This window comes from Amphiprion ocellaris, chromosome 23 (assembly GCF_022539595.1).
Source record: "Amphiprion ocellaris isolate individual 3 ecotype Okinawa chromosome 23, ASM2253959v1, whole genome shotgun sequence".
Taxonomy (NCBI): domain Eukaryota; kingdom Metazoa; phylum Chordata; class Actinopteri; family Pomacentridae; genus Amphiprion; species Amphiprion ocellaris.
The window spans coordinates 1,922,323-1,943,234 of record NC_072788.1 but is presented as its reverse complement, the minus strand read 5'-3'; the positions used below and the strand labels follow the sequence as shown (position 1 = coordinate 1,943,234).

At 36.7% G+C, this 20,912-nt stretch overlaps 1 protein-coding gene across 2 annotated transcripts in view; it reads right to left on the bottom strand.

The window, feature by feature from the left end:
- Window positions 1-20,912, bottom strand: part of LOC111588615 (F-box/WD repeat-containing protein 7-like) — a 31,178-nt gene that overhangs the window by 9,463 nt on the left and 803 nt on the right. The window contains exons 2-6 of one of the 2 annotated variants that reach the window (XM_023299068.3): window positions 20,067-20,438; window positions 7,497-7,579; window positions 5,792-5,927; window positions 3,160-3,294; window positions 2,965-3,088 (exon numbers count right to left, since the gene is read on the bottom strand). In XM_023299068.3, the coding sequence (XP_023154836.2) occupies window positions 2,965-3,088; window positions 3,160-3,294; window positions 5,792-5,927; window positions 7,497-7,579; window positions 20,067-20,414 (826 nt within the window). In that variant the 5' untranslated portion in view covers window positions 20,415-20,438. Of the gene's footprint in view, window positions 1-2,964; window positions 3,089-3,159; window positions 3,295-5,791; window positions 5,928-7,496; window positions 7,580-10,728; window positions 10,965-20,066; window positions 20,439-20,912 lie in introns of those variants that run through there. The other variant, XM_023299069.3, reaches the window with a different exon arrangement.

The following is a 20,912-nucleotide window of genomic DNA, read 5'->3' as shown; positions in this document are numbered from 1 at the left end:
TTATAAAGGCTTTATTTATAATGTCATGTAAACTGGGTTTTTGATGGCAGCTGGATCACGAAGCTAACATTAGCTTAATAATCAGTAAAAGCTAACGTTAGCTAGTCAGTTACATAAAAAGCAGTCACAGCTATTAAACAACTGTATTAGTTAGCAGCAGTAGTTAGCAGGTTGCAATTTTAATTTGGTATTTGAGGTCAACAGAGTTAAAACACTGTATTACTAAGCTACTTAGCCACTGCAGTTTTGTTTGTGTGTAAGCTAACATTAGCTTAATTGTCACTGATGCAGTATACGTTAGCAATAGCTAGCCCAATATGTTATAAAGCAACTGCAGCTACTGAATGAGGATTCTGAGTGTAAATAATTTTAGTGTAAACTTGTTAGCTGAAGCCACTAGAACTCAAAAGTTTGATTAATATGCGAACATTAGCCGCTGCAGTTTTGCTTGTGTGTAAGCTAACATTGGTTTACTTGTCATGATTGCAGTATAATCTCAATGTAGCTAGGCAATTAAGCTAAAAATAACCACGGTTATTAAAGTTTCTGCTAAGGCTTTGATAATAATTTTAGTCTAAACCTGTTACTCGACGATATCAGAATTCAAAAGTATGATTAATATGATAAAAGCTAACATTGGCCACTGCAGTTTTGCTTATATGCAAGCTAGCATTAGCTTGAAAGTCAGTAAAAGCTGACTTTAGTTAATCAGTAACACTAAAAATAACCACAGCTATTAAATCTATTATTTTAAATGTATTTATCATTAGTTACTGAGGCTTTAATTACAATTTCAGTCTAAACCTGTCGCTTGAATCCATCAGAACTGAAAAGTTTGATTAATATGCTAAAAGCTAACATTAGACACTGCAGTTTTGCTTATATGCAAGCTAACATTAGCTTGATTTTAGCTAGTCAGTTACACTAAAAACAACCAACCATACTATTTTAAATGTATTTATCATTAGTTATTGAGGCTTTAATTATAATTTTAGTGTAAATTTGTTACTTGAAGACACCAGAATTCAAAAGTTTGCTAAAAGTTTGCTAAAAGTATGCTAAAAGTTCACATTAGCTACTACAGTTTTGTTTATATACAGCGAACATTAGTTTGAATGCCAGTAAAAGCTATCTTTAGCTAGTCAGTTAAACCAAAAATAACCACAGCTATTAAATCTATTATTTTAAATGCATCATTAGTTACTGAGGCTTTAATTATAATTTTAGCGTAAATTTGTTACTTGAAAACACCAGAACTCAAAAGCTTGACTAATGTGCTATAAGCTAATTAGCCACTACAGCTCTGTTTATGGGCAAGCTAGTATTAGCTTGAAAGTCAGTAAAAGCTAATTTTAGCTACTCAGTTACACTAAAAATAACCAAAGCTATTAAATAAAAACACATTTATCATGGGTTGCTGAGGCTTTAATTATAATTTTAGAGTAAATTAATTACATGAAGAAACAACTACCCAAATTTTAACTTATATGCTAAAAGCTAACATTAGCTACTGCAGATTTTACTGGTATCACTGCACTATAGCAGAATAATAACTACTGTTTGCTAATCACTGGATGCTAACTCCAGTGCTAGTTTCATTGGTGTGTCAGAGCAGTGCTGCTCATTAAGGTTAGCTGCATCATTTGTATTCTCGCTGAGTCCTATCAGCTCCAACACTGTTCCCCGCGATGAGGCGGCGCAGCTAATAATTAGCCTTATTTATGAAGCTGTGAGCTGCAGTTAGCACCAGCTTCATTAGTATGGCTGCAGCGTGGAGCTAACGCTAGGTAGCCTCATTGGTATGACTGCTGAGTGCTGGCAGTGAATCTGACTGACTGGCAGAGCGCCCAGAGACACACAGACACACAGACACACACAGACACACACAGACACAGACACACACACAGACACACACACACAGACACAGACACAGACACACACACACACAGACACACAGACACACACACACACACACACACACACACACACACACACACACACACACACACACACACACACACAGTAACAGTCAGCCTCTGCATTGCGCTGCCTGCAGCACTCAGTGAGTCTGGACGCTACATTCAGGCTAAAAACACTTCATGCTCTGATTCTCGTTTCAGGAGTCAAACACCTGCAGGTTTCTGCTCAGGTGATCACCTTTAACGAACACTTACTGACGTCCAGGAGGAAACTTTCCTACATGTCAGTTGTATATACTGTATATGTCGTATATTTACATATTTTAAGCAAAAAGAGCCGCATTCTAAGCTGTTAAATTTGCTAACTTGCTGTTCTTTCTCATCAAAGTTTAACCCTCTGAACTCTGAGCATTTCTGGGTGTTTTTTAGCTCCTGCTTCATTTACAAAAATTGCAAAACCTGGAATCACTAGTCCAATGTGTTCCTACGGATGTTACCAACACCGGAAACACTGCCTGCAGTTCAACCTGAAAACTCTCTGAATTATTACCACCTGACTATTGGTCACAGGTGAGTCAGTCATGGCTTCACAGTTGAACCGAGGAGCTCAGAATTTTTTGTTTTTAACAGAATTTGGTCGGAGAAAACACTTTATTTTTGGTGAATTTTTAAAACAAGACACGTAGGATAAATGATTTAATTAAATATCAAGGTTGGATTTGGTTCATAGACAGACAGACAGATAGATAGGTTGTTTCCATGACGATGAATGATTACAGTAACTGAGTAACTTTCTATTTAGGCCAAAAAATTAGGAATTAAACAAATCTTTAAAAAATTAATAATTAATACATAATTTATCGGAGAAAGAAACTGTAAAAACTGAAAAAATCCTCAAATTTTCTACATTTCTCACAGTCCTTGAACTACTCACCTTTAATGTGCTTTTAAATTGAAAATTTCAACAATTCTCAACCTAAAATTGTGATATTTCACCCAAATCCCCCTACATATCTCAGCTATTTATTCACTGGTGTATTCTTACCCTCCTCGCGACACTTCTCCCTCCACAGCAGGTTGTCTTCGGCCAGGATCCTCCAGTACCTGCAGGTCTGGGCGGCCTGCATCAGGTCTCTGGGGGGCAGGAAGGTCAACACGTACAGCGCCAACTGGAACCACAACACTTCTGTTAGTAGCAGGTCAGACTGAGGATGTAAACCGACTGCTGTTAGTCCGTTACCTCTTTGGGCAGCAGCGATATGAAGTCCCTCTGGAACTGAGGCTCGATCACCTGCATCATGTGCTTCACCTGGCTGGTCTCGCACCTGTCGATCAACTCGTCCAGAGCCAATAGCCTCTCGGGACCGCTCCACATCTGGAGGAGGGGCAGAGCCAAAAGCAAGAAGGGTCATTAGAGGAAAAACCAGTCAGAGCATCTCATTTGAACCAGATGATTCAGTATCTACAGTCAGTTTTATTTAATGAAGAAAAGTTTTACCTTCATACGATGAATAGTTACAGGAACTTAAAGTCAATAGAGATGGGTCCAGATGAAGTGATGAGACTCAGAAATGATGGGAAAAGTCCATTTTTAATGGATTTTTTCCATCATTTCTGAGCCTCATAACTTCATCAGTCCAGCAGATAGAACCGTGACATTTTAGGAGGAAAAACACATCTGAGTTCTGCTAAAAATCAGTTTTACATCCACTCCAGGTGTCCAAAGTGATCAAAAAGTTCTTTAAAATGACTCAAGTGAAGAGGAATCTTCAAGAAAATGTACATGTTGGAAATTATCTTAAGTTTTCCCTCAACCAAATGTGTCTAAAATGACCCGACTCTTTTCTAAAAAGACAAAAACTTCTCCAAAGTGACTCAAAACCTGTCCAAACTGACTAAACTTTGGTCCAAATTTGTAAAAATTTGTAGAAAATTGTCTGATTTGACAAAAACTTCCGAAAATTACTCCAAATTTGCCCAAAATGACAAAAAACATCTCTAAAATTACTAAAAATGTGTCCAAAATTATCAAAAAGTTCTTTAAAATGACTCAAGTCAAGACGAGTCTTCAAGAAAATCTACAAATTAGAAAATTATTTGAAGTTTTCCCACAACTAAATTTGGCCAAAATGACCCAATTCTTTTCTAAAAAGACAACAATTTCTCCAAAGTGACTCAAGATTTGTCCAAGCTGACTAAACTTTTGTCCAGATTTGTCCAGAATTACTCACAATTTATCTAGCATGACAAAACTTCCTTAGGAAATGACTCCAATTTTGTCCAAAATGATCAAAACGTTCTTTAAAATGACTCAAGTGAAGAGGAATCTTCAAGAAAATGTACATATTGGAAAATAATTTTAAATCTTACCTTGACCAAATTTGGTCAAAATGACCCAAAACCTTATCAAGTTGACGAAACTTTTGTCCCAATTTGTCCAAAATTGGTCAGACTTTGTCTAACATGACAAAGCTTCTCAAAAAATGACTCTAAATTTGTCTAAAATGATTCAGTTCTTGTCCAAAATGACAAAAAAATGATCAAAAATGTCTCCAAAATGACTTGAAACTTGCACAAAATTGTACAAAAAATGTCCAAAATAGCAAAAAGTTATTACAAAACTGCTTAAAAGTTGTCCCAGTGAGTGAAAACTTGTCAAAAATGACTTAAAAACTGTAGTAAATGACTGAAAATATCCTAATTGTAATGATTTAGCATTTAGATTTTTGACACCTGGAGGGGATGTTAAACTGATCTGGTGTCAGTTTTCCTATCCTCGTGTATTTAATCGTTTCTGCTGTTTGTTTTTCTGTTCAGTTTCTTCTTTTCTCGTCATATTTTCGTATCTTTCTGTGCATTTATATGTGATTTTATTCCCTTTTCTGTGTTATAATCTCCGCTTCTCCCTTTAGTTTCTAGTTTCTGTCTGTTTTTTGTTTCTACGTTCGGTTTGTTTCTCGTCTCCTCCAGCTCCAGGACAGAAGTTGGTGTTTTTTTCCTGTGAATGCATCCGTGTGTTTTCATGCGTACGTTTCTTCTTGTTGGTTTTCTGTGGCGGTCGGTTACGTAAGAACAGCTGGAGGCAGCTGCTGTGTTTATGTGCAGCAGGCGGAAGACGCAAAAACACTTTAACAAAACACAGAACATCAGGAAATGTGGGTTTATGGTGCGTCGCTGCAGGTCAGTTCTGGTGACTCGTGTTACACTCAGAGCATGAAGGTCCATTAACAGGTAATTAGCTCTAAATTCAAACAAAGGACAGCTTTTAAATGATTTCTTCAGTTCTTCATATGTCCACCTTCATCCACTAAATCCTCCTCAGCATGGACGACACCAGAGTTCACCATGTTCTCGTCTTTGCTGGAGGGGTTGTGTTTCTCTCCCTCTCTCTGTGAAATACCACAAAGGTGTTCTGTTGGATTCAGGTTAGGACTGTCCAGGTCGGAGGTGGACACACTTCCTCTGATTCTCATTAATAATCCCTGTGACAAGTCGCAGCTGCTGATGTGTGTCACAGCTGGATTATCAACGTAGTTCAGAGTCTGAAACAAAGTTCTGCTTCTCGCGGCTCCTTTTAGAACCACGTTCATGCAGCTTTAGACTGAGATCATAGCTGGATTCAGTTTGGCTGCTTTGAGTTTCTCATTCAGAGCCTGAATTTTTCAATCAAGTATTTATTTTTCACCATTCTCTAGAGGAAATACTGAAGTAATCTGATTACCGCCAGGTGATAGAAGTTACAGTAGTACTGGTTTTGTTTCTTCTTCTACTCTTCTACGTTTGTTACTGCTAATGTAGCCGACAGCGCCTCCTTCTGGTGACACAGTCGAGTTTGTTTACTCCAAAGCAGCACAAGAATGAATGAAACTTACCTGGAAGGTGTGTAGCCAGTCCTGCAGGCCAGTTGGAGGCGGGCCGGAGGTGACACGCCGCCGCTGAGCCGAATGCCCATTGGCCAGCCGCAGGTCACCAAATGTGGTGGGCGTGGCCTGAACCAGACTGGAGGGACTAGAGAGAGACAGGAAGTACAGGTGAGTAACTGGACTAGTAACTAGTACTGCAGAAACTAGTACAGGAGGTCCTCGACTTACGTTGGAGTTTCGTTTCTACGGATCGATGTAAGCTGATTTTTGCCCTAAGTCGGAACTCAAAGCCGTTCCGTGCATCACGATATCGATCAGTTCTTCATAAAGTCATGAATACCAACAACTTTCTTGCATGTATGAATCATTTTACTAGAAGATAACAGAATATTGTAACGGACTGATATTGATGTTGAGGTTTCAGTGTTTATTGTTCAGTTCCAGATTTACCTAATGTCAGTGAACATGCCATGTTTAGTTAGCTCACCTCTGATTGGCTGAGAGTCAGTAGTAGAGAGAGCTGGGAACGGCGGCTAATTCTGGAGCTAAGTTATGGGGTTTTTCTAGTTATTCTGGCATTGGCTACGGTCCACAGTAGCCTGTGTGAAGGTTCAATAAACCAGCAGAGAACCAGATAAAGTCTCACTCATTCATCACAGAGGGTCACTACAATATGTTGACCTGTTTTTACAACTTGACCCATGTTGGTCGGTGTTTCTTCCTGTTCCCAGCATTTTATTCTATCTAATTTCACTTCCATGGAGACGGCTTTCCTTTTCTTCCAAGCATCAGAAGAGTCTGACTTACGCTGGGAGCCATAATGAAGGACAAAAAGTTAGTGAATGTAGCACAATCCAAGGCGGTGTACAACCAGAGAATGGAAACAAAGCTGTCTGATAGCGCCATAATGACGTATTCATCCACTCCACTCATCAACTAGTTCCATGTAACCAGTTCCGACGTAATGATGAAACGCTGTAAGTCGAGGACGACATAAACCGAGGACTTCCTGTAATAACTACATTCAGATCACCTACTGGATTTAAAAAGTTTATTATCTTTAACCCTCCTGTTGTCCTCATTTACGGGCACCAAAAAATATTGTTTCCTTGTCTGAAAAAAATTCCAAAAATTCAGCAAAAAAAATTCCCAAAATTTCAAAACATTTGAAAAACCTTCATGAAGAAAATTCCAATAATTCCTTAAAATTTTCCCTTAAAAATCCCCCAAATTTGAGAAGTAAATTCTTGTAAATATTTTCAAAAAAATTAATAAAAATCTTCCAAAAAAAATCCTTAAAATATCTAAAGTGATTCCATATATATCAGTAAAACTTGTAATATTTTCTTTAAGAACATTCACATAAAAATCAACCAAAATCCAGCGAAATTCACTGGATTTTGGTTGATTTTTATGTGAATATTCTTTAGAAACATTTTTAATATTTCTTTTTTTCCATCAAAAAATGTTCAAAGATTCCCCAAAAATGTTGAAAATGTGGACATCAGAAGTTTCACTGTGAAAATATTTTTTTCCCACATTTTCAAACTTTAAAATGGGTCAATTTTGACCCGCAGGACGACACGAGGGTTAAAAAAATAACCAAAATGACAGTATTTATCAGAACCACAAACTGTAAAAACAGAAACAATGGTCCTTAATTAAAAAGTCTTTACTCTGATGAGATTGTGTGAAATAATAAACCCTCCGTTACCCCAGCGGTCCGTTGCCTTTGCAGTGCTTCTTCCCTGAAGGAAACGTCCGTCCGTCTGGACCGTGATCCAGCTTCCTCTTCATCTGAAAACACAAACACATGATTAAAACAGCTGGAGAAGCACCGAACATCTGGACGGAGATGACAGAAACCTGCAGAAACTGTTGGACGGTTTTATTTATTCTATTATTTTATCATTTATTCTCTGTTTTAAACTTAAATGTTTTGCTTTTATGTGGAAAATGACAGTTAATTATCAGATAATTTTAAGGTCCTGAGTTAAAAAAAAGTTCCTCTTGAACAAATCAATCAATCAATAATCAATAAAACAACCATAAACCAACTCAGAAGTGGGAGGACTGGTTTCACTGGGGACTTTAGATGCTTCATTTTTTCACTGTAGTATAAAATTCAACACCTTGAATAAAGTGTATTTAGATGCATTATCCCAATTTTAACCTCAGATTTGGTTCATTTTCTCAAACAAAACACAAAATTTTATTATATTATATTATGTTATATTATATTATTTGTGTTTTTACAGATTCTAGCTGCAAAAATGAGTAATTTTGATTTTTTTTTTTTTTTTAAAGAAAAAATGTCTTTCCTGCATGTTTTGGAGTTCTGAGGATTAAAAATAGGTCATTAAACTGAGATTAAGCATTTTATCATCATAGATTTTTCTTAATACTGAATTAATTAACGTTAGACTCCAGCCAGAGTCAGTGGACAGTTGATGCCAGCATAAAAAAAGCAAGAAAAGTTCCTAAAATGTTTCTGAGATGACAGAAATCTGCCGACAAGTTGGAAAGAAAAGCTATCTTCAAAAGAATGACCAAAAGTAGAAAATTTTTCAGTCAGAAAATGGAAAGAACCACCAGAATTTGAACTATTTGATGTCAAAATCTCTCAGATACATTCAGAATGGTGAAACATCTTTCTACAGATGATGAACAGAGTAGAGAGACATAGTCTGTGTAGTCCACAACAATAATAAAAAAAAAATACTCAAAGTGACTCAGAAGTTGTCCAAAACTATCATGGGAGGAAAACCAAAGCTACTGGATGAATAAAATAAATGCAGCATGGCTCAGAAACAGTGAACAGACGAGCAGGTTGGTGGAAGATACATTCAGCATGGTGAAACATCTTTCTATAGTTGATGAGCAGAGTAGTTTGTAGAGGTTTGGCAAATATAAATAGTGAATTATCTGTAGTATGTGGAGACAAAACAAGCAGGAAAAGGCACATAACGACAAAAACGACAGCCAAAATGACAAAAACAAGACACAAAACGACAAAAACTGGACAAAAAATGACAAAGACACAAAACGACAAAAATAAAACACAAAATGAAAAAAATAAGACACAAAAATGAAAGTATTCATATTTAAAATTTGTCAATTTTTTTTTAAATACCAAGAATGACTTTAACTTTGACCAAAATTATTTTAAAATGTACCTAAAATGACTGAAAATGTGTAAAATTATATAAACTTGTCCAAAAATATAGAAAAAAAATGAAAATAAACCCTACTGGATGAATCAAATAAATGCGGCTTGGCTCAGAAACAGTGAACAGAGGAGCAGGTTGTTGGAGATCCGTTCAGCATGGTGAAACATCTTTCTACTGACGATGTAGAAAGATGTTTCACCATGCTGGATGTAAGGACTCCTTCATGGTTGTTCTGTTTCCATGGAGCTGTAGGACTTTATAATGAGAGTAGAAACGCTACAGGAGCGTTGAAGCAGAGTTGCACATGAAGTTTCGGTCTCTTCTCTGGCAGTGAATGAAGGCAGGAATGCAGAAAATTGCAGGAATGCATTGGGTGAAATAGAGCCACAGTCAGCAGCATGTGTCCTTCATGCTGCAAATATTTCACATGAAAGCACAAGTTTCATTCACAACCGCAGCCCACAAATCTGCTCTTCGCTTCCAGATTCTTTCAACGGCAGATGTGGGTCTGATTAAAGACAGAAAATAAAAAGCGTTTGGGCTTTAAAACATCAGCAGGAGGTAAACTCTGAGGATTTACTGTCGAAATGCAACAAATGGCAGTTTTCTCACAATAAGGCATGAAGTTCTGTCTGATTTAGATGTTTTTCACTGATTTATTCTGTTTAATAAACTGAGAATTAACCATAAAACACAGTTTACATCAGCAGTCTGTCAGTTAATGTAATTAGCAGCTGGAAATAGTTAAATATTTATAATATGTGGAGGAAAAATGACCAGAGGCACAAAAATGGGAAAAAAATAATTATCCAGGTTTAGACGTTTTTGTAAAATAAACAATCAAAACATGTTTCTTTTCTCTAAGTTAATCTTGTTTTAGTTCATTTCACCGAGTTCTGCTGGTTTCTGTAGCAGATTGGAGGCAGAAAATGCAGAACACCTACACAACAGGATGCAACATGACAAAAAGGAGACAAAAATGACAAAAAGGAGACACAAAATGACAAAAACAAGACACAAAATGAATAAAATGAGACAAACTGACAGAAACGAGACACAAAATGACAAAAATTAGACACAAAATGACAAAAAGGAGACACAAAATGACAAACAAGCCACAAAATGAGACAAACGAGAAACAAAACCACAAAAATGAGACTATACGACAAAAAAAGACACAAAACTAATGAAACAACACACAAAATGACAAAAAGGAGACAGAAAACGACAAAAATGAGGCACAAAATGACAAAAACAAGACACAAAACTAATATAAAACACACAAAATGTCAAAAACAAGACTTAAAATGACCAAAATGAGAAAAACAGCAAAAAGACACAAAACTAATATAAAATAGAGAAAATGACAAAAACGAGACAGAAACATGCAGACTGGAGGCAGAAAACACAGATACACAGACTGTAACATGTTTCCTGTATAAATGTGAATTATTGGGACCGAATCGTGAATCTGATCTTGTGGTTTTCAGCTGAACTGAAGATTAAATCTGGATAAATTCTGATCTGATGTTTCTCTGTTCCACCTGCTGAGGCTCACACTGATCACCGGATCAATAATCCATAATCAGACACACAGAGGACATGAGTTCTGTTCTCCGGTTCCGCAGTGCTCCCTGCACGCACGCGCTCGCCGCCCCCGGCGCACGCGCTGCGGCCGCACTCCGCTGTCACGGAGAGAAACGCCTCGTCATCCCCAGCGCGCGAGCCCGGCCCGGTGGGAGCTGATCAGGGATCAATCAGGGGATCGATACTCACCTTGTAGAAGATGAGCTTCAGGGTGCCGTAGAAGCCCATGATGCCCCGCTGCCCCCCGCCGCCCCCAGCACCGGAAAGGACCGAAGAACAAAATCCGAAAAGGTCCGAGAACACGCGGGGTGACGTCACTGATCCATCGATCCGCGCATCGGAAAGTGTCGTGATCGATGAGCCTCAGAAATGTGATCAGCTCCTGACTGCTGCTGAGCGCTGACAGTCTGAACACTGAGTGACTGCAGCAGAAACACGCAGAGACACGCAGGACACGCAGGGACACGCCCCTCTGCGTGGGAGGAGGAGGAGCTGTGTGTGTGTGTGTGTGTGTGTGTGTGTGTGTGTGTCTCAGTGTGTGTGTGTGTGTGTCTCAGTGTGTGTGTGTGTGTGTGTCTCTCAGTGTGTGTTCGGTGTAACTTTACTGTCACTAATATTTTAATTCCTGACAGATAAAGTAAGTTTACCAACTGAAGATCAAAGTTTTATTGATCTGATCGGAGTCATTTATTATTGATTATCTGCAGATTCTATTTTCCTGTAAAGGATAAAACACACTTCATGTATCACAGATACAGTAGTGGCTCCCCTGGTTGTGCCACCAGGGGAGCCACTGAGGGTTTAACATTGTAGAGGAAACAAGCTAATATAGCGTAGCATTATTAATTAGTTAGTTAATGCTAAGACAAGCTAATATAGCATTATTAATTAGTGAGCCACTGCTAAGAGAAGCTAATATAGCATAGCACTATTATTTACACATTCAGTTAGTCAGTGCTACAACAACCTAATATAGCATAGTGTTATTATTTTACACCGTCAGGTAGTCAGTGCTACGACAAGCTAATATAGCATAGCATTATTAATTTGCACAGAGTTAGTTCATCAGTACTACGCCAAGCTAGTGTAGCCTAGCATTATTAATTTACACAGACTCAATTAGTCCGTGCTATGAAAAGCTAATGTAGCGTAGCATTATTAATTTACAGTCAGTGCTACAACAAGCTAATATAGCATAGCATTATTAATTTGTACAGTCAGTCAGTGCTACAAGTTAATATAGCCTAGCATTATTAATTAGTCAATGCTAAGAGAAGCTAACATAGCATAGCATTATAATTTACACAGTCAGTTATTTAGTCAGTGCTATGACAAGCTAGTATAGCCAAGCATTATTAATTAGTTAGTCAATGCTAACAGAAGCTAATATAGCCTAGCATTATTAATTTACACAGAGTCAGTTAGTCAGTGCTACAAGTTAGTATAGCCTAGCATTATTAATTAGTTAGTCAATGCTAAGAGAAGCTTACATAGCATAGCATTATAATTTACACAGTCAGTTAGTTAGTCAGTGCTACAACAAGCTAGTATAGCCAAGCATTATTAATTAGTTAGTCAATGCTAAGAGAAGCTTATATAGCCTAGCATTATTAATTTACAGTCAGTCAGTGATATGACAAGCTAATACAGCATAGCATTATTAATGTACAGTCAGTTATTTAGTCAGTGCTACGACAAGCTAATATAGTATAGCATTATTAATTTACAGTCATTGAGTCTGTCTGTAAAAAAAATAAATAAAATCTTAAACTGAACTAAATTTGTCTATCAGATGTCTGCTGAGATGTTTAATGAACAAAGAAAAACTGAAAGTGTCACCAAACCAGGCATCCAACTGTACAATGTAGACACACAAACACACACACAGCAGGACACTAGTGGAGGTCACAGCTTTCTCACAGCTGATTGACCTGAAGGTCTCCACACCGAGACCCCCCCAGGGGCAATAACACACCAGGGGCAATAACACACCAGGGGCATCAATCCTGTAACCAGCTGTGTATCAGATCATCCATCCATCCTGTCCTCCCTCACCTGGAGAAAAGTAGTAGATAGAACTAGTAGATTAACTAACAGATGATAGAACTAGGAGATTAACTAGTAGATTAACTAGTAAATAGAAGTAGTAGATAGTACTAGTAGATAGAAATGGTAGACAGAACTAGTAGACAGAACTAGTAGATAGAACTAGTAGATAGAACTAGTAGATGATAGAACTAGTAGATGATAGAACTAGTGGATAGAACTAGTAGATGATAGAACTAGTGGATAGAACTAGTGGATAGAACTAGTGGATAGAACTAGTGGATAGAACTAGTGGATAGAACTAGTACATAGAACTAGTAGATAGAACTAGTAGATAGAACTAGTGGATAGAACTAGTGGTTAGAACTAGTGGATAGAACTAGTAGATAGAACTAGTGGATAGAACTAGTGGATAGAACTAGTAGATAGAACTAGTAGATAGAACTAGTAGATGATAGAACTAGTAGATGATAGAACTAGTGGATAGAACTAGTAGATGATAGAACTAGTAGATAGAACTAGTAGATAGAACTAGTGGATAGAACTAGTGGATAGAACTAGTGGATAGAACTAGTGGATAGAACTAGTGGATAGAACTAGTAGATAGAACTAGTAGATAGAACTAGTGGATAGAACTAGTGGATAGAACTAGTAGATAGAACTAGTGGATAGAACTACTAGATGATAGAAGTGCTAGATCGTACTGGTACGTGTTACTGGTAAATGGAACTAGTAGATATAACTAGATGACCAGTGGATGTTTCCTCCTCCTGCATCAGTCTCTACTCTGTCCTCCATCTGAATCTTCTACTTTCTGCCTCCAGCTTATATCTTCTCCACCATAAAGTGGTCACCAGAGCAGGAACTGATCTAATCCCAGGTTGCTGTGTTTCCGGGGGACACATTACCGGCGCACACTGTGTTTACAGAGAACCTAAAGCGTGTCGGCGTTCATCAATAATGGATGCTGGAGAAGCTGCAGGATGTCAGAGACTTAGAGCTCATGTTTATTTAACGTTCCTCAGGAGACAAATCAGGAACCATCAGGTCAGCAGGAGGAAAAACGAGAAGGTCCAGATTTAACGCATGAATACGTCAATCTACCGTGTAGCAGACACGTGTAGACCTACACACGTCACATACAACCTGCTGATGTCACATGATCAGTCTACAGGTTGATCTGAGTCTGCAGAACTCTAGTCTAATACGAGTTAGAAGATCTTCAGACAAAATACAGAACCGAAAACATATAGAACTAGTAGAGATAACTAGTAAATATAACCAGTAAACGTAACTAGCAGATAGAACTAGTAGACAATAGAACTAGTAGATAACAGAACTAGTAAATAACAGAACTTAGAGATAGAACTAGTAGATAGAACTAGTAGATCATAGAACTAATATATAGAACTAGTAGATAATAGAACTAGCAGATAATAGAACTAGTAGACAATAGAACTGGTAGACAATAGAACTATTAAATAATAGAACTAGCAGATAGAACTAGTAGATAATAGAACTAGTAGATCATAGAACTAATATATAGAACTAGTAGATAATAGAACTAGCAGATAATAGAACTAGTAGACAATAGAACTGGTAGACAATAGAACTATTAGATAATAGAACTAGCAGATAGAACTAGTAGATAATAGAACTAGCAGATCATAGAACTAGTATATAGAACTAGTAGATAATAGAACTAGTAGATAATAGAACTAGTAGATCATAGAACTAGTATATAGAACTAGCAGATCATAGAACTAGAATATAGAACTAGTAGATAATAGAACTAGGAGATCATAGAACTAGTATATAGAACTAGCAGATCATAGAACTAATATATAGAACTAGTAGATAATAGAACTAGTAGATCATAGAACTAGTATATAGAACTAGCAGATCATAGAACTAGTATATAGAACTAGTAGACAATAGAACTAGGAGATCATAGAACTAGTATATAGAACTAGTAGATAATAGAACTAGTAGATAATAGAACTAGTAGATCATAGAACTAGTATATAGAACTAGCAGATCATAGAACTAGAATATAGAACTAGTAGATAATAGAACTAGGAGATCATAGAACTAGTATATAGAACTAGCAGATCATAGAACTAATATATAGAACTAGTAGATAATAGAACTAGTAGATCATAGAACTAGTATATAGAACTAGCAGATCATAGAACTAGTATATAGAACTAGTAGACAATAGAACTAGGAGATCATAGAACTAGTATATAGAACTAGCAGATCATAGAACTAATATATAGAACTAGTAGATAATAGAACTAGTAGATCATAGAACTAGTAGATCATAGAACTAGTAGATAGAACTAGTAGATCATAGAACTAGTATATAGAACTAGCAGATCATAGAACTAATATATAGAACTAGTAGATAATAGAACTAGTAGATCATAGAACTAGTAGATCATAGAACTAGTAGATAGAACTAGTAGATCATAGAACTAGTAGATAGAACTAGCAGATCATAGAACCAGTAGATGAGAGAACTAGTAGATGTAACTGATAGACAGCTCATTCAGATGTTGAGTGTTTCAGACACTACAACAGAGGAGGGAGGAGCAGCAGTGTGAGAACAGCAGCAGTCTGAAGGTTTACTGACATTCTTCAGGTGTCTCCTTACACACTGTAAAACACACAACACCTGTCCTCAGACACACACTGGTCAACACACCAATCAGGACGCGGCTCTGTGTGGTCGTCATGGTGACTGGTGAGGATGACAGTGATTAAACACAAACAGAAGCTGCCACCATGTTGGAGAACAAGCAGATTAATAATGATTTAAATTAACTTTATTTACTACATTTAATATAACCCTGATAGATTTTTTAAAAAATAAAAAATAGCAAAACTACAACTAAACTTTTGGCCACAGTAACCACAAATTTGTCCAAAATGACAAACTTTGTTTAATGTGACAAAAACTTCTCAAAAAATGACTCCAAATGTGTCCAAAAGGATTCAGTTCTTGTCCAAACTGACAAAAAAAGTCTCCAAATTGTCCAGAATTACTAAAAATTTGTCCAAAATGATCAAAATGTCATTAAAATGACTCAAATGAAGAGGAGTCTTCATACAGAAAAATTATTTGAAGTTTTCCCTCAACCAAATTTGTCCAAAATGAACCAATTCTTGTCTAAAAGGACAAAAATTTCTCCAAAGTGACTTAAGATTTGTCCAAAATGACCCAAAACCTGTCCAAGCTGACTAAAAACATTTCTAAAATGACTCCAATTGTGTCCAAAATGATTCAGTTCTTGTCCAAAATGACTAAAAACATGTCTGAAATAACAAAAAAAAAACTTCCAAAATGACTAAAAATGTGTCCACAATGATTTAAAAAAAAAAAAAAAAGTTCTTCAAAATAGCTCAAGTGAAGAGGAGTCTTCAAGAAAATGTACATATTGGAAAATTATTTGAAGTTGAAGTGTAGTCAACTTGGACAGGTTTTGGGTAATTTTGGACAAATCTTGAGTCACTATGGAGAAGTTTGAGTCTTTTTAAACAAGAATCGAGTCATTTTGGACACATTTGGTTGAGGGAAAACTTAAAATATTTTTCCAACACGTACATTTTCTTTAAGACATTTTTGTCATGTTAGACAAATGTTTTGCAATTTTCGACAAATTTGGACTAAAGTTTAGGTTTTAGGTCATGAGAAGTTTTTGTCTTTTTAGACAAGAATTGGGTCATTTTGGAGACATTTGGATGAGGGAAAACCTAAATTAATTTTCCAATATGTACATTTTCTTGAAGACTCCTCTTCACTTGAGTCATTTTAAAGGACTTCCGATCATTTTGGACACATGTTTAGTCATTTTAGAGATGTTATAGACATTTTGGACAAGAACTGAATCATTTTGAACAAATTTAGTCATTTTAGAAATGTTTTTGTCATGTTAGACTAATGTTTTGTAATTTTGGACACATCTGGACTGAAGTTTCGTCAGCTTGGACAGGTTTTGGGTGTCTAGAACCTGTCCTGACCGACCACCTACCACACATGCTGTGACTGTGATGCGTTCAGGTTCTCGTCCGTGGAGGTTGAAGCTGCTGCTGTCAGACTGAACCACATTGGAAGTGTTCACATTCCAGACATACCAGCAGCTCTAATGTGCTTCAGTCCCATCAGCTGACTCAGACGTGACCAGTGTGAACGAACCAGACGCTTCAACACAAACCTCCAGAGCATAAACCGAGTGTTTAATCTGCTATATGTGTAGTAATGTGGAGGAAAAGCTCAGAGATTAAAGAGCAGATTAGTGCCCCACTTTCTGTCTCCATCCCCTCACTGGACAGAAAGCATCTTTTAACTTTAACTTCAAACACACAAAATGTCCTCAAATCTGTCAGTATGAATCTTGTTTTTGTCTTTAAGGCTTGTTTTATTGCCATTTTGTGTCTTTTTGTTGTCCTTTTGTCTCCACATATTATAGATATTTAACTATTTCCTTTTCCTCTCTACTCATCAACTATAGAAAGATGTTTCACCATGCTGGATGGATCTCCAACACCTTCCTCTGTTCACTGTTTCTGTGCCATGCCGCATTTATTTATTCATCCTTCAGGTTCGATTTCTTGTTGTTTTGTGTCACATTTGTGTTGTTTTGTCTCGTTTTTCACATTTTGTGACCAGTTTGTGTCAATTTGTATTTTGTTTTGTGTCACTTTTTCTCTTTTTTGCTTTTCTGCATCAATATTTTGTCCAGTTTTTTGCCATTTTGTATCTTTAAAGGTTTTTATAGAATCTGGTTAAAGGAAACATTTTATAATTGGAGAATTTTTGAATCAGACATGTGGGCAAAAAAGACATTTTGATTAAATATGACGATTTTAAGTTTAAACGTTGGTATTTTTTCTGCCAGAATGGCATATCAGACATGATGAGTTCAAAGACCGTCAGAAAGTTAAAAACTGGCCCGACAATGACTTTTGGGGATTTTTTTCTATTTTTTAGTTTGTGATTTGGTCAAATTGTGTCATTTTAGACTTTTTTTTGTAATTTTTGACTGGTCGTGTATTTAAATGCGCGCGTGTGTGTGTGTGTGTGTGTGTGTGTGTGTGTGTGTGTGTGTGTGTGTGTCTGTGTGTGTCTGTGTGTGTCCTACAGTTGTGTCTAAAGAATCTCTGGAATCCGTCGCTGCACATTCCTGCTCAGCGACTGTCAGAGTTTCTGTCTTCAACCACTTTGACTTTTCACCAGAAATAAACGATAAAACTCTGACTGACAGAAACAACTTCCAGACCTGAGGGTTAATTAACCACCTAAAAATAATCACATTTATTTTTTCAAAAAATTTTAAATCTAAGTTTGTATGCAGAATTATACGAGTTTTTTTTGTTATTTTAAATCGTTTTGTCATTTTGTGTCTCATTTTTGTTGTTTTGTGTCTCATTTTTGTTATGTTATTTTAAACCGTTTTAAAGCCAAATTTATCAAGTGAAAAAAAAATACAGAAGATTACAAATAAAACAAAGTTCTCCTGGATCCAGGTACACAGCACTAAATGGACAAAATAATGATTTAAAACGAATAAATCAGTTTAAGTTTGTGTCCATTATAGTACAGAAACTACCCCGTTACTATAGCAACAACAGACACAAAAAGACTCAGCAACTGCTGTAGAAAAATTGAAAAAGTATTTGAAAATAATAAGATTTAAGAATATATTAATAGTCTCTCACACACACACACACACACACACACACACACACACACACACACACACACACACACACACACACACACACACACACACACACACACACACACATCATCAGTGTGTGTCTGTGTGGCATTCAGGTGCCTTTGTGTCTCCGGTTTTGTCGTCTTTATAAACAAGCTCAACAACAACTGCTGTTTGTGTGTGTGTGTGTGTGTGTGTGTGTGTCTCTGTAGTTTCAGTCACAGTAAATAGATTGAGGTCTGTCGCCACCTGCTGGCTGTTTTCAACAACAACACTGATTCAAGTACTGGATGAAGTACTATTAGAAGTACTCCAACAGTTAACTGCAGCACAAAAACACGTGAGTACTTCAGTATAAACACATATTTAACTGTCCAGACTTTTCCACTGTTAAATAGAGTCTAATGGACTCTATTTAAGCTGATGATGTGCTCTGCTTTAACCCTCCTGCTGTCCTCATTTATGGGCACCAAAAAATATTGTTTCCTTGTCTGAAAAAAACCCAAAGATTCTGCAAAAAAATTCCCCAAATTTCTCAAAATTTGCAAAACCTTCAGGAAGAAAATTCGAATAATTCCTTAAAAGTTTTCTTAAAAGTTTTGTTTTAAAAAAAAAAAATCCCCCAAATTTGGCAAGAAAATTCATGTAAATATTTTCAAAAAATGAATAAAAATCTTCCAAAAAAAGCCTAAAAATATCTAAAGTGATTCCATATATATCAGTAAAACTTCTAAGGTTTTCCTTAAGAACATTAACAAAAAAAATCAACCAAAATCCAGTGAAATTCGATGGATTTTGGTTGATTTTTATGTGAATGTTAAGAAAAATTTTAAACTTTTTTTTTTTCCACCAAAAAACGTTCAAACATTTGCCAAAAATGGTGAAAATGTGGACTTCAGAAGTTTCACTGTGAAAATAGCTTTTTTTCACATTTTCAAACTTTAAAACAGGTCAATTTTGACCCACCGGACAACATGAGGGTTAATATGAACTGTAGTCTGAGTAACGCCTGAACATGAAGAGGCTCCACCTGGTGGAACAACCAGGAACTACAGCTGATCTATGATACATTTTCTATCAAGGAAAACGGTATCAGAATGGATTAAGACATCTCTACATGAAACTTTAGAAACAGCAAAATACTAAAAGATGATAGAGCATGAACGTTCTGTTTTACATCAATACGTAATAAACAACTTTAATGCACATTTTAATCATACACTTTTTTGCAGGAAGTCAAGTTGCTTCAACACCTCGTGGTCGACTGTAAAACCACTTTCACTCGACTCGTCTGCACAGTTTTGTTTTTTATTTTATATTATTATTATTGTACAATTTTTACTAGTTTTTAAAATGCAAAAATGTCAATAAAGGTATTTTAAAATATGTCAGTGTATTCACACGTCTAACGTTGTAAATATATAAGATGTAAAGACGCACCACACTAGATACATATATATAGGTAATACCCCAAGACTAAAGTCAGAACATGTTGGTTTGTTTATAGTAGATCCAGACAGGAGGAGGGAATGATGGAGGATTTGGACACAGATGAAATATTAAATGAAGAATCAGATCATAGAAACCTCCATCAGAACTTCCACAGATAAAATAATTTCAAGAAATTGTGGTTTTACACCAAATTAATCACAGACGCTGTTTTCTGTTATTGTTTATGGGGCTAGATTAAACACAACATCACAGACTTCACCATCATATTATGTTTTTTTCTTATTATTGATATTTTTATCTTCCTACCTGTTGCTGCAGGTGAGCTGAAGGTGATGTCACTTCTCCCTCCTCCTCCTTCATGTCGCCTCCATCCTCCATCCCTGCATCCTGATTGGTCGGTGAGAGGTGGGCGGTGCCAAACGGCTCCGATGGACAGGACTCGTCCTCGGCGGTGACGATGACGACACTGACCTCGTCTTCCTCACCTCCTCTGAAGGGAAAGGAGCTGAAGGAGGAGGAGGAGCTAGGAGTATGTCCTCCAATCAGCTGCCAGCGCTCCGCCAACGCCGCCTTCATCACTTCCTCTTCCTGTTCAGGAGTCGTCTCCTCCTCATCCCTCCGTTCGTCCTCCATGTTCTCCTCCTGAACCTTCATCCAGCAGATCAACTCAGCAGCATCCTGACGTCACAAAAACAGTTTATCAACGTCAACAACAACACAGAGGAGTTATTTATCAGTCTGACACACAAACAGTCACGGAAAAATCATTAGACCACCATTATTTTAATGCCTGGTACCACTGAAGGTATATTACCTGAAGAATACATGACACAAATTGACAAAACCAGACACAAAAAGAAAAAAATGAGACACAAAATGACAAAAATGAAACACAAAATGACAAAAATGAGACACAAGACAAAAACTAGACAAAAATTACAAAAACGAGACAGAAAATGTCAAAACTGAGACACAAAACAACAAAAATGAGACACAAAATGACAAAAACAAGACAAAAAATGACAAAAACGAGACACAAAATGACAAAAATGAAACACAAAATGACAAAAATGAGACAAAACGACAAAAATGAGATACAAAATGACAAAACAAGACAGAAAATGAAAAAACAAGACATAAATGACAAAAATG